Source organism: Ranitomeya variabilis, chromosome 4 (assembly GCF_051348905.1).
Source record: "Ranitomeya variabilis isolate aRanVar5 chromosome 4, aRanVar5.hap1, whole genome shotgun sequence".
Classification (NCBI taxonomy): domain Eukaryota; kingdom Metazoa; phylum Chordata; class Amphibia; order Anura; family Dendrobatidae; genus Ranitomeya; species Ranitomeya variabilis.
Window position 1 is genome coordinate 597260936 of NC_135235.1, and position 14097 is coordinate 597275032.

The 14097-nt window shown below is 40.7% G+C and overlaps 1 protein-coding gene across 2 annotated transcripts in view; it reads left to right on the forward strand.

Moving 5' to 3' along the window:
• The window catches only part of NFATC2 (nuclear factor of activated T cells 2), a 124651-nt gene that overhangs the window by 56523 nt on the left and 54031 nt on the right, over positions 1-14097 (forward strand). For both annotated transcript variants that reach the window (XM_077253216.1, XM_077253215.1), the window contains exons 4-6: positions 1207-1409; positions 2856-3028; positions 5259-5399. In XM_077253216.1, coding sequence (XP_077109331.1) covers positions 1207-1409; positions 2856-3028; positions 5259-5399 — 517 coding nt within the window. The remainder of the gene's footprint in view (positions 1-1206; positions 1410-2855; positions 3029-5258; positions 5400-14097) is intronic.

A 14097-nucleotide genomic window follows, 5' to 3' on the forward strand; every position in this document is an offset into this window, starting at 1 on the left:
ACCTCAGCCCTGATGACTTGAGTGAGGCTAAGCTGCAATACCAGGCATGGCCAGTTAACAAAAGTGGCGCTTTTTCAGAAAAAGTAAGTGCTTTTTCACTCTCAAAAAGAGAGTAATATTTATGTGCACAATAAGAAGACTTTCTGACTTAGGATTTAAAAGCTAGTAGAAGAGCACCGATACTGTGCCACGTGGCAAAACCGCACATGTTTTCCTCAAATCACCTCTGTTTTGCAAACTGTTATTTGGCTGCAGATCTTCCCGAATGAGAACACATGGTTGAATGTTTTTCAACTGCAAACCCACAGTCATTTTTGGTAAACAGGGTGAAGTTTTGCCGTCCAGTAAGTACTCGTACAGCACACTGCCAATGTGATTTAGCATGAGACTACACGGTCTAATTTGAATGGTTTACGCAACAGCTGAATTGATTGTTAGTCCTACTGTCTGCCGAAGATACGATCTGTCAGCTTGTAGAATTTCATAATTTGTACCTTTGTGCAAGTGCTTTGCACCATTTTTTTAGACTGATGTTTGCTCGTTGAGATGAGAGTATAATATGGTTGTGTGCAGTGTCGGACTGGGAAGCCAAGGACCCACCAATAACCAACTCCAGGTCCCCACTTTTTTTTTATATGCAAATGTGACATTATCATCAATCACAAATTTACACAACAATGGACTGGGTAGATTTTTAAATGAATAAGATTCTGCCTTTCAAGTACCGTATATTGTGCCAAGTACTGCTCATATAAGAGGATGGCGGCCCACCGGAGGATTCTCCTGTGCTCCTGCCGGCCAGTCCAGGCCTGGAAATGTGCTGTCCATGTAGAAACAAGATAGCACACTGACCAATGTGACTCCATTGGGGTGTTCGGATTACATTTTTTTCACCTAGGACCTTCAGTGACCTTGTGAACAAAATCGCAGAATGCACTAGTTTTATCCTAATCTATGGGTGCACAAAAAAAAATCGTATCATCCATATTGCATCCAACTTTTACGGATACATTTCCAATAATTAACCTAGGAAATTGTATTTGATTCATCGCATTTTTGAATGCACATGTATAAAAACAGATGTAAAAATGGACACACGGATGACAGTATGGATGAAAATCGTCACAGTTTCATATGCTCGTGTGACCCCGGCCTTACACTGTGTTTTGTTTTTATACAACATTTCATTCATTACTATTTCCACAGCTTCATGGCTACATGGAAAACAAGCCCCTGGGACTGCAGACCTTCATTGGGACCGCAGACGAACGGATCCTAAAGCCACATGCTTTCTATCAGGTCCATCGTATTACAGGAAAAACGGTGACTACCACCAGCTATGAAAAAATTATAGGGAACACCAAAGTCCTGGAGTTACCGCTGGAGCCAAAGAACAATATGAGAGCAACGTAAGCCTGTAGATTGAGATATGCTTTTCTAACATTGCAAACATACATACTGTAGAGTATCTGTTAGTTTTGGTGGACGTCCCCCGTAACTTTTCCCTTTTCAATGTCAATTGAAATATAAGTTGACCTTTCTTACATGGATAAATTATTGGTAGCGGTCAAAAAACAACCAGATGTTCAGTTGTAGTCATATTGGCCCGACTTTTTTCACGGCTAGGTCGTCCCAGCCTCCGTATACTGGTCACGGCCATGGACTACCAACACAGCAATGTTCCAGGGTCCCAGCAGCCTTTTTGCTTAAAGGTAATCTGACAGATGGTGTTTGCTATTTAATCTGAGAGCAGCACGATGTAGGGTCAGAGACCCTGATTCCAGCGATATGTCACTTACTAGGTTGCTTGTAGCAGTTTCAATAAAATTATTATTTTATCAGCAGGAGATTATCACTATAGGACTAGTTGTTTCAAGCCCTGTAGTCGTCCTACTGTAAGGTGCCCATTCGAGTTAGTCATGGTTGGGCTGCGGCTCTTGCACGCACTGCTGGCTCCAGGCGTCCATCCTCAGGAACCGCTGCACACAATCCAGGGGACATTAAATGTTTTTCAACAATCAAACTTTTACTGAACAGCTCAAAATCATTACTGTGGAGCATGTAGGATAGGGCGATAGGGCACAACATCACTGATTGGCAGCTTGCTGCCTATGCACAGTGTACACGGAAAGTGGCCAATCAGTGGTGTGGGCAGGGTTATACACATCTAAGCACTCAGAGAACTGGTAGATCTGGAGCAGAGAAAACAGTGATTTTCTTAAAACTGCACCAAGCAGTCCAATAAGTGACACATCGCTGGAATCAGGGTCTCTGGCTCAGATCATGCTTCTCTCATATTACATAGCAAATACCTGCTGACTTAACTCTAGTAAAGAATGAAATGAGATATGCCAAAGTAATTTTATTTTTTGTGCTCATACCAAATTATAGAGCATGTCAGGATTTATTGGTGGCCAAACACATTAATAAAAGATTGACCTAGCGGAAACCCTCAAAAAGATTACCTCATCGATCAACTTTCCCCTTTTTGTCATTTTCCTTCGCAGGTATTTTGCTATGATTGGGACAGTTTCTACACAGGATATATGTGAGATGTAATTGATTTGTGGATGTGTCTCATTGATCCTTTGCTAAACATACCCATTACTATCATGAGCACAAATCATTATTTGGATTAGTCATATTATTGGTGTATCTGTGACAGATAAAGAGAAAAGTGCTGTTACCCATGGTGACTAATTAGCCAGTAAACTGCACTAGAAAACTCTTAGCTCAGGTTCCATTTTTCTCCTGTTTGGGGTGAAACCATTTTTTTAGGCCCTTTGATATCGGAGATTCGATTAGATGTGCTCAGGATTTATTGTGCTGCCGTAATAATGTCATTTTTTTTGTAGAATTGATTGTGCTGGGATATTGAAGCTAAAAAATGCTGACATCGAGCTGAGAAAAGGCGAAACAGACATTGGGAGGAAGAACACTCGAGTGCGACTTGTCTTCCGAGTGCACATTCCCGAAGCCAGTGGCAGGATTATCTCTCTGCAGGCAGCATCCAACCCCATAGAGTGCTGTAAGTACAAGCCACACTCATTGACCACGATATTGTCTTCTTTTTTCAATGTAGTCCTACACCCTCGATTTTAAAGGGAATCTGTCAGCAGGTTTTTGCTCTGTAATCTGAGAGCGGCATGATGTAGGGGTTGAGATCCTGATTCCAGGTATATGTCACTTACTGGGCTGTGTTTTCCTGTTTCAATAAAATCATTGTTTTATCAGCAGGAGATTATCACTAGAGGTCTAACTGTCGCTTTCCTCCTAGTCCGACCACGTCCCCAGCACTGATTAGTAGTCAATATACTGTGTACAGAGAAACTTTCCAATCTTTAGTAGAAAATGACAATGCACAAAACAGATTTAATAACTGAGGACTTTTGTAATATCATCCCAATAATTAATTTCCAAGTATCCCTAAAAATCTGATTTTTAACGGTTAATTCTTAAGGGATCCAATTTTTGGGAGGCGTAGGCAAACGACCCTGTATTATCCCATCCAAGAGAATTGGGCCGATTTTACTAATCACACTCTGATTACAATGTGACCATAGTGTGGTCCCCTTCTCTTGGATGAGAAGATAGAGAAAAAATGTCTTCATCATCTCCAGTCTGTCCATCCGTGGAAATCTACACCCGATATTTTCTATGGACTCATGGACTTGCATGGTCAAAATATTGGATCCAACTCAGCACATCCCCATAGAATAACATCGGTCCCAGTGCGATCCAATGTTTTGCTGGACGCACTCAGACGGTTGTCTGCATGAGCCCACAAAAAAAGGGAAAGATTCCAGCTTCACGAATTTCCAAAAAGAGATTCCATAATCACAGTGGATTCAGCAACGCGTTTCGCACCCAAAGACGTGAATGGGCAAGTCTCAATCGAAATACAGAAGAAAAAGAACAAAAGGAACCGAATTCATACCCAAATTTGTTATATTGAATAATAATATTTATTGAAGATAAAGTACACCATAAGGTGGGGGGGAAATACCAAAAAAGAGGGGCACTACACGAGGAGACGGAAACGTATTCTTACAGTATACTGTGGTGACTCATGATAATAAAATAGATCAAAGATATCAATAAATAAGTAAATACATACATGACACCAATAGTAAAATATAATAAATATCCACAGGACTGATGCGGCAAGCATGTGCATAGAGGTACACCATAGAAATAAGGTGCAAGTGCAAAGTTATTGAAGGCTAGGACAGCAAAAACTAGTAAATATTCTGAGGATAAACTGCATACAATTATTTGCTGCTAACTAGTCATAATATACTGTAATTGTGGCCACATAAAAATTACCTGTGGGTGATATGAAGACCGTCTCCTGGATGCGCCCGACCCCGACGCGCGTTTCGGCGCGTGAAAAAAATGACATCTTACAGACAGCACAAAACTGAAAATACTCTTGTGTGCACTTAGCCCATGCCAGATCACTGGGAACACAAAGACTCACTCCCTTGCAACATGTAAAAGGCTGTAGGGAATTTGAGGAGCTCATATCCAATGGATAGGTGAACTATGGCCCTTCTGGAAAACATTGTAAGTGTTCATAGAAGTTTAGATTTTAGAATGTATTAAAAAATGCACTTAAAGTGTATTCCAGTACATTATCGTCACACTTTTTGTGTTCTGGAATAGCTTCGTTGAGCAGAAAAACTCCATCTGTGCCGTTATTGTGCTGTGAGTGTCAGAAGCCGCTGCGTATGAGCGGTTGTGCAAATCAAGGCATGTTGATCACAGTCTGGCTCAGTCTACTGAGATCATTTCTCGGGAAATCCTTGGCTGGGAGGGTCAATTTTTATTGCCTGACAAGTGGGTCTCTATTGGCAACTGAGTGACTCGGAAGACAGTGATTTTTCGAGCAGCGTCAGCCCACTAAGTGCTTTTTAATGAAACACAGACACAAACTTTTTGGGGACTACTTAACTATTTCTACGTTCGGGGTTTTTATCCTATGTGTGGTTTCGGTCAGACATTCTACATCACTCATCGGTCATCACAAAAAGAAAGAAAATAAAAAAGTATTACTTCGGTCTGTACCATTTGCAAACATAGCAGCCCGTGCTTGCTCACAGATCAGATATTGAGCATAAATTGATGTTGTCTATTGCATTAGTTAAAAGAACAAAATAATATTGTAAGAGTGGTAAACTGATTATTTGTGCCTTTAGCTTCTAAAATGTTGAAGATGACGATGTTCTTTATCATTTGTTTTTCGTCTTTTTCCTTAGCTCAACGATCAGCTCATGAGCTCCCTCTAGTGGAGAGGCAGGATATTGACAGTTGTCTTGTGTATGGAGGGCAGCAGATGATTTTGACTGGGCAAAATTTTACAGCTGAATCCAAAGTTGTATTCACAGAGAAAACGCCTGGTGAGTCATTAACTTCATTAACTAATGTTTATTTAGTTCCTGTTATTTATATAGTGTGATATACAGTGGGTACGGAAAGTATTCAGACCCCTTTACATTTTTCACTCTTTGTTTCATTGCAGCCATTTGTTAAATTCAAAAAAGTTCATTTTTTTCTCATTATTGTACATTCTGTACCCCATCTTGACTGAAAAAAAAACAGAAATGTAGAATTTTTTGCAAATTTATTAAAAAAGAAAAACTGAAATATCACATGGTTATAAGTATTCAGACCCTTTGCTCAGTATTGAGTAGAAGCCCCTTTTGAGCTAGTACAGCCATGAGTTTTCTTGGGAATGATGCAGCAAGTTTGTCATATTTACACTTCGTGTATGGGCATTACAAGTCTAGGAGACCCGCTCCTTAACATTGGGCCTAGTTTTTAATGAGGCCTTCCTCAGCGTGTCATTATTCTCTGCCACTAGATCACCAAGGTTACTTAAATGGTCGAAATATTGGATCCAACTCAGCGATTTTTTTCCTCGGACCAGTGACATATGCACATCCCCATAGAATAACATCGGTCCCAGTGCGATCCAATGTTTTCTTGGACACACTCAGACCCAAAATATGGTTGTCTGCATGAGCCCACAAAAAAAAGGGAAGGATTCCAGCTTCATAAATTTCCCAAAAGAGATTCCATAATCACAGTGGATTCAGCAACGTGTTTGGAACCCACAGACGTGAATGGGCAAGTCTCATTCGAAATACAGAAAGAGAATAGTGCACGCTACAATTTTTTTCACGGACATTCGGTCTGTGCCAATTGAATAACAGTATTTTCTAGCTCTGCCAGTGAAAAAACTGACATCTTACAGACAGCACCAAAACCGAAAATACTCTTGTGTGAACGTAGCCCATGCCAGATCACTGGGAACACAAAGACTCACTCCCTTGCAACATGTAAAAGGCTGTAGGGAATTTGAGGAGCTCATATCCAATGATGATGCAACAAGTTTTTCACACCTGGATTTGGCGATCCTCTGCCATTCTTCCTTGTACATCCTCTTCAGTTCCGTCAGGTTGGATGGTGAACGTTGGCGGACAGCCATTTTCAGGTCTCTCCAGAGATGCTCAATTGGGTTTAGGTCAGGGCCAGTCAAGAATGGTCACAGAGTTGTTCTGAAGCCACTCCTTTGTTATTTTAGCTGTGTGCTTAGGGTCATTGTCTTGTTGGAAGGTGAACCTTCGGCCAAGTCTGAGGTCCAGAGCACTCTGGAAGAGGTTTTCATTGATATCTCTGTACTTTGCCACATTCATGTTTCCTACAATGGCAACCAGTCATCCTGTCCCTGCAGCTTAAAAACACCCCAATAGCATGATGCTGCCACCACCATGTTTCACTGTTGGGATTGTATTTGGCAGGTGATAAGCAGTGCCTGGTTTTCTCCACACATACCGCTTAAAATTATCACCAAAAAGGTCTATCTTCATCATCAGACTAAAGAATCTCATTTCTTATAGTCTGGGAGTCCTTCATGTGTTTTTTAGCAAATTCTATGCAGGCTTTCATATGTCTTGCACTGAGGAGAGGCTTCCGTCTGACCACTCTGTCATAAAGGCCCAACTGGTGGAGGGTTGCAGTGATAGTTGACTTTGTGGAACTTTCTACCATCTCCCTACTGCATCTTTGGAGCTCAGTCACAGTGATCTTGGGGTTCTTCTTTATCTCTCTCACCAAGGTTCTTCTCCCACGATTGCTCAGTTTGGCTGGACAGCCAGGTCTAGGAAGACTTCTGGTGGTCCCAAACTTCTTCCGTTTGAGGATTGTGGAGGCCACTGTGCTCTTAAGAACCTTGAGTACTGCAGAAATTCTGTTGTAACCTTGGCCAGATCTGTGCCTTGCCACAATTCTGTCTCTGAGCTCCTTGGCCAGTTCCTTTGACCTCATGATTCTCATTTGGTATGACATGCACTGTGAGCTGTGAGGTCTTATATAGACATGTGTGTGCCATTCCAAATCAAGTCCTATCAGTTTAATTAAGCACAGCTGGACTCCAACGAAGGAATAGAACCATCTCAAGGAGGATCACAAGGAAATGGACAGCATGTGACTTAAATATGAGTGTCTGAGCAAAGGGTCTGAATACTTATGACCATGTGATATTTCAGTTTTTCTTTTTTTATTAAATTTGCAAAAGTTTCTACATTTCTGTTTTCTTCAGTCAAGATAGGGTGCAGTGTACATTAATGTGAAAAAATGAACTTTTTTGAATTTACCAAATGGGTGCAATGAAACAAAGAGTGAAAAATTTAAAGGGAACTGAATACTTTCCAAACCCACTGTATCTCTCTCTCTCTATATATAGATAGATAGATAGATAGATATAAATAGAGATAGATCTATCTATATAATAATAATCTTATCAGTCCCTGTACATACCAGGGTTCACAATCTACGCTCATTACTACTTTACTCAGTAAGTATTATTACTATTTTACCTGCTTATCAGGGTATGACCGTGTTTCTAACAAATTGTTCTAAGTTGTAGCCAAGACCAAGAACAATTGGTTTGAAATGAATCAATGTAATTTATTGTCTATTATGGATCTTAGCGGTGTTCTAAATATATTCTAAAGACGCGTTTACTCACATACTGGACCAGTTTTATAATGTAGTGTTTACTACAATAGTCCCCCCTAATGTACAAGAAATGCCAGTCCAGTTAAGGACTAAGGTAGAGTATAAAGGTAAAAAAGCCAACACTTTTGGTGAGTTTGACAGGTGGACGTAGCTAAGTTTTGTCCCGACCTAGCTCCACTTAAGCTACTCTCATTTTGGAGAAGTTGCTTCAAACTGGTGTAAGACCGCCAAAAGTTGCAACATTTTTGAGCAATATTATTTTGCACAAAAATTTTGCTACTTTGAGAATCGTTTTATGCCAGATGTAAAAATTTTGATGACTCGCCCCCTATAACTATTATAATACTGCCCTCTATGTGCAAGAATGTAACTACTATAACAATGCCCTTATTTACAAGAATATAACTGCTATAATACTGCCCCCTATGTACAAGAATCTAACTACTATAATATTGCCCCTATTTACAAGAACATAACTACAATAATAGTGCCCCCTATGTATAAGAATATAACTACTATAATACTGCCCCTATGTACAAGGATATAACTACTATAATACTGCCCCATATACAAGAATATAACTACTATAATACTGCTCCTATGTACAAGAATATAACTACTATAATACTGCCCCTATGTACAAGAATATAACTACTATAATACTGTCCTCCATGTACAAGAATATAACTACTATAATACTGCCCCCTATGTACAAGAATATAGCTACTATAATACTGTCCCCTATGTACAAGAATATAGCTACTATAATACTGTCCCCTATGTACAAGAATATAACTACTATAATACTGCCCCTATGTACAAGAATATAACTACTATAATACTGCCCCCTATGTACAAGAATATAGCTACTATAATACTGTCCCCTATGTACAAGAATATAACTACTATAATACTGCCCCTATGTACAAGAATATAACTACTATAATACAACCTATGTATAAGAATATAACTACTATAATACAGCCCCTATTTACAAGAATATAACTACTATAATACTGCCCCTATATACAAGAAAATATAACTACTATAATACTGCTCCATATGTACAAGAATATAACTACTATAATACAGCCCCTATTTACAAGAATATAACTACTATAATACTGCTCCTATGTACAAGAATATAACTACTATTATACTGTCCCCTATGCAGAAGAATATAACTACTATAATACTGCCCCTGTGTGCAAAAATATAACTACTATAATAATGCCCCCTATGCAGAAGAATATAACTACTATAATACTGCTCCTATGTACAAGAATATAACTACCGTATTTTCCGGCGTATAAGACGACTTTTTAACCCCTGAAAATCTTCTTAAAAGTCGGGGGTCGTCTTATACGCCGGGAATCGCCTTGTACGCCGGGTGTATATGGTGGGTGGGGGGGGAGTGGTCCTGATGACGACGAGGGGGCGTCTCACAGGAAAGTGAGTATCCCCCATTACCTTATCATAGCGCTGCAGCGTGGGGTCTCTCTGCTGGGAGCGGCGGCTGCTGTGCTGTGGGGCGGCGGCTCCTCTTCTGCAGTGTGGGGCCTCTGTGCTGGGAGCGGCGGCTGATGTGCTGTGGGGCGGCAGCTCCTCTTCTGCAGTGTGGGGCCTCTGGTGCTGTGGGGCGGCGGCGGCGTATCTTCATGCAGTCGGGGCTCCTCCGGCATCTCCTTAAAGCCTGGAGGCCCCGCCGGCAACTCCATCGGTGCCTCCGGGAAAATGGCCGATGCTCAGATTCAGATCTCGTGTCCCGAGATTTCGGGACGAGATCTGAATCTGAGCATGCGCAGCCCCCAGCGGCCATTTTCCCGGAGGCCACCGCATCGCACCTATTGAGCTGCCTCCGGAAAAATGGCCGCTGCTCAGATTCAGATCTCGTCTCCCGAGATCTCGGGACGAGATCTGAATCTGAGCAGCGGCCATTTTCCCGGAGGCCCCCGCATTGCACCGATGGAGTTGCCGGTGGGGCCTCCAGGCTTTAAGCAGATGCCGGAGGAGCCCCGACTGCATAAAGATACGCCGCCGCCGCCACCCCACAGCACAGAGGCCCCACACTGCAGAAGAGGAGCCGCCGCACCACAGCACAGCAGCCACCGCTCCCAGCACAGAGACCCCACGCTGCAGCGCTACGATAAGGTAATGGGGGATACTCACTTTCCTGTGAGACGCCCCCTCGTCGTCATCAGGATCACTCCCCCCCCCCCCAAAAGGCACATATTCACCGGCCCTATAAGACGACATACGGTGTATAAGAAGACCCCCGACTTTTAAGAAGATTTTATATTTTAACTGGTAAAGTTGGGGGGTCGTCTTATACGCCCAGTCGTCTTATACGCCGGAAAATACGGTACTATAATACTGCCCCCTATGTACAAGAATATAACTACTATAATGCTGCTCCTATGTACAAGAATATAACTACTATAATACTGCCCCCTATGTACAAGAATATAGCTACTATAATGCTGCTCCTATGTACAAGAATATAACTACTATAATACTGCCCCCTATGTACAAGAATATAACTACTATAATACTGCTCCCTATGTACAAGAATATAATTACTATAAAACTGCTCCTATTTACAAGAATATAGCTACTATAATACTGCCCCTATGTACAAGAATATAACTATTATAATACTGCTCCCTATATACATGAATATAACTACTATAATACTGCCCCTATGTACAAGAATATAATTACTATAATACAGCCCCTATATACAAGAATATAACTGCTATAATACTGCCCCATGTGCAAGATTATAGCTACTATAATACTGCTCCTATGTACAAGAATATAAATACTATAATACTGCTCCTATGTACAAGAATATATCTACTATAATACAGTCCTTATGTACAAGAATATAACTACTATAATACTGCCCCTATGTACAAGAATATAACTAATATAATACTGCTCCTATGTACAAGAATATAACTACTATAATACAGCCCTTATGTACAAGAATATAACTACAGTACTATAATACTGCTCCTATGTACAAGAATATAACTACTATAATACAGCCCTGATGTACAAGAATATAACTACTATAATACTGCCCCCTATGTACAAGAATATAACTACAATAATACTGCTCCTATGTACAAGAATATAACTACTATAATACAGCCCCTATGTACAAGAATATAACTACTATAATACTGACCCTTATGTACAAGAATATAACTACTATAATACTGCCCCTATATACAAGAATATAACTACTATAATACTGCCCCCTATGCAGAAGAATATAGCTACTATAATACTGCTCCTATGCACAAGAATATAACTACTATAATACTGCCCCCTATGTACAAGAATATAACTACTGTAATACAGCCCTTATGTACAAGAATATTCTCAGATTCGGTGGAGGTCCCAGAGGTCAGACCTTCACTGAGTATAATGCGATGACATATCCTAGCAATATGTCATCAATTTATATGATAGAAATAACCATTTAAGCTCCTGAGCCCTGTGATTTCCAATGTCTTACTGTCTGTTACTTTCTTATTGCATAAATCTCCAAAATACTGAAATCTGTTTGAACTCTGATGTAATTGGGATATCCCAAAGAAACATTGCAAAACAGGAAAAATCTAAGTCTACTGATTGAGAAACAGAGTTTTTGCAAGCCAGTTACTATGGTTATAAGAAACGCAGGGAGACGGGTGGAATATTTTGGAAGGTTCCTTTGTGACACAGTCTTCTGGAATCTTACAGATGGTAAATCCTAATTAACAAAGGAATCCACCATTCACTCCAGCAGTGCTGGCACTGTCTTCTATACGGGGGCGCACATGGAAGCCAGCCTGTACTTGATTGTTCTGCTCAGAAACCAATTTATTATAATTTTTTTTACTCTTTGGAAAAAAATAAATTTCAGAAAGAAAAAAGCATCACCTGTTGAAGGCCTCTGATTTTTAAGTATCTGTCTGGCAAGAGAAACTCCCTGTTCTCCTTCTGAGTCAGAACCTCCATGTGACTCATTTTATTGCACTTTGGTTCTTAGTATTTCAGAGTAAAATATGAATTTGTGCTTTCATACACTTTATGTATTGATGGCAATATGTGTTCCTGCTGCTCGGAGGTTTCCTATAATACTGGCTTTATGGTGTGTGCTCATATGCAGAAGTCATTATGGTAGTCAGACAGTCATAGACGAGCGGATGTCTTAAAGGGCACCTCTCACTTAGTGAAAAAATGATAGTTAAACACCATGTAAAATTCCCTAAGTTCAACTAATTCTGCCTCTCTTTTCCACTTTATTCACGTTTGTTTCTTCTGGAGTGCAGCATATGAAATCTCTGCTTGCAGTGCAACTGGGTGTTCCTTCAGAGTTTTTCTGGGGCGGGTGCTTCCGCCCCTCCTTCCCAGACACTGCCAATCACAGCTCAGCAGTGTCAAACACTGCTAGATCAGCTGCTAAGCTTTGCAGCTGTGATTGGCAGCATCTGGGTGGGAAGAGTGAAGGCGCATGAGCCCAGAAAAGATTTTGAAGAAATGCCCAGCTGTATTATAATCAGAGATTTCACATGCTGTGCTCCAAAAGCCACAAATGTGAATATTTCTGCAATGGAGCAACGCATCGCTAAACAGAAAAGAACTTAAGAATCAGGGGAGCTTGTAGATTGTTGTCATGTATTTAGCTCAGTTATTTTAGCCACCGGAGTTTCCCTCTCATTCCATACGCTCATGCAAAACATGTGCACTTGACCAAACGAGTATGCAGGTGAATGACGGTTAGGAGAGAGTTTTTGGCAAACAGGTATCTAACGTGTATAATCAGGCTGATAATTAGTAGATTTTTTAAATTCTTTATTTTGTTGCCATGTGATGCAGAAATAGTTTAATTCTACTATGCTGTGACATACAGTAAAACCTCTCAGCGAGCGATTGCTTTGATACAGACGTGCGGTTTGATAACCCGACTATTTTTTTGTTTTTAAATGTTTAAAAAAATATGCTTAGTAATGAAATATTTTTGCACCTGTCAAATCCCTTGTGGTTTTTCAGCCCCCAGGATTGTTGCTAGACCACATTATCGTTCTACTTGATGATTCACATGACAGAAATCGAAAATAGAAGGGCTAGATAACAGATTATTAAGAAAGCAGGAAACGGGAAAGTGCAAAAAAAAATTAACACAGTTGTCACTTGCCGAACATTTATATGTAATGAAGACATGCTTAATTAACCCTTGAGGAGAAATTGGTGTTTTGTGACAATTGTGTTTAGTAATATATAGATGCTAAAGAAATTCTCGGCTATGTATTATTTATTATTCTTGGCTTATATAGTGCCATCATATTCCACAGCGCTTTACAGACATTATCATCACTGCCTCCACTGGGTTCAAAATGTATATTCCCTATCAGTATGTCTTTGGAATGTGGGAGGAAACCGGAGAACCCGGAGGAAACCCACGCAAACATGGAGAGAACATACAAACTCCTTGCAGATGTTGTCCTTGGTGGGATTTGAACACAGGACCCCAGCACTATAATTGTGCTAACCACTGAGTCACCATGCTGGCCAATTACACTATTTCCGAGTCCTTTCTAACCTATAATTCTGTGTAGGGTTTTGCACTTTCTGGTGGTAGGCATTAGGTCTTGGGTAGTGTTCACACAGGCAATTAAGTTTTGGTCCAAATGTGCAGTTTTCATTGCTTTACACAGGCTGCACAGCAACAAAAACAAACTCATAAACATGAGAACAGACTCTGGCTACTCATACACAGCTGAGCTAGCCCCAGCTCAGTCAAACAAAACAGCAAAACAAAACCACTGATACTTGCGGTTCTCTGCAACCAGCCTGTGCAGACTTTTCTCAGAAATGGACACTGGCTTGTCTCTCTCTTCAGCTCCAAGACAAAACCAGCCTCGTCAGCTTACCTGAGCTGACTGACCTTGATGTCATGTTCCCAATGGCAGGGAATTAAACACATAACACGGGCAAAAACAGGACGAGCTCTAGGGTGATGGAACCTGAGCTGACCGCGATCCTGAACCTCAACACTCAACTAACATAACAGCAGCCGGG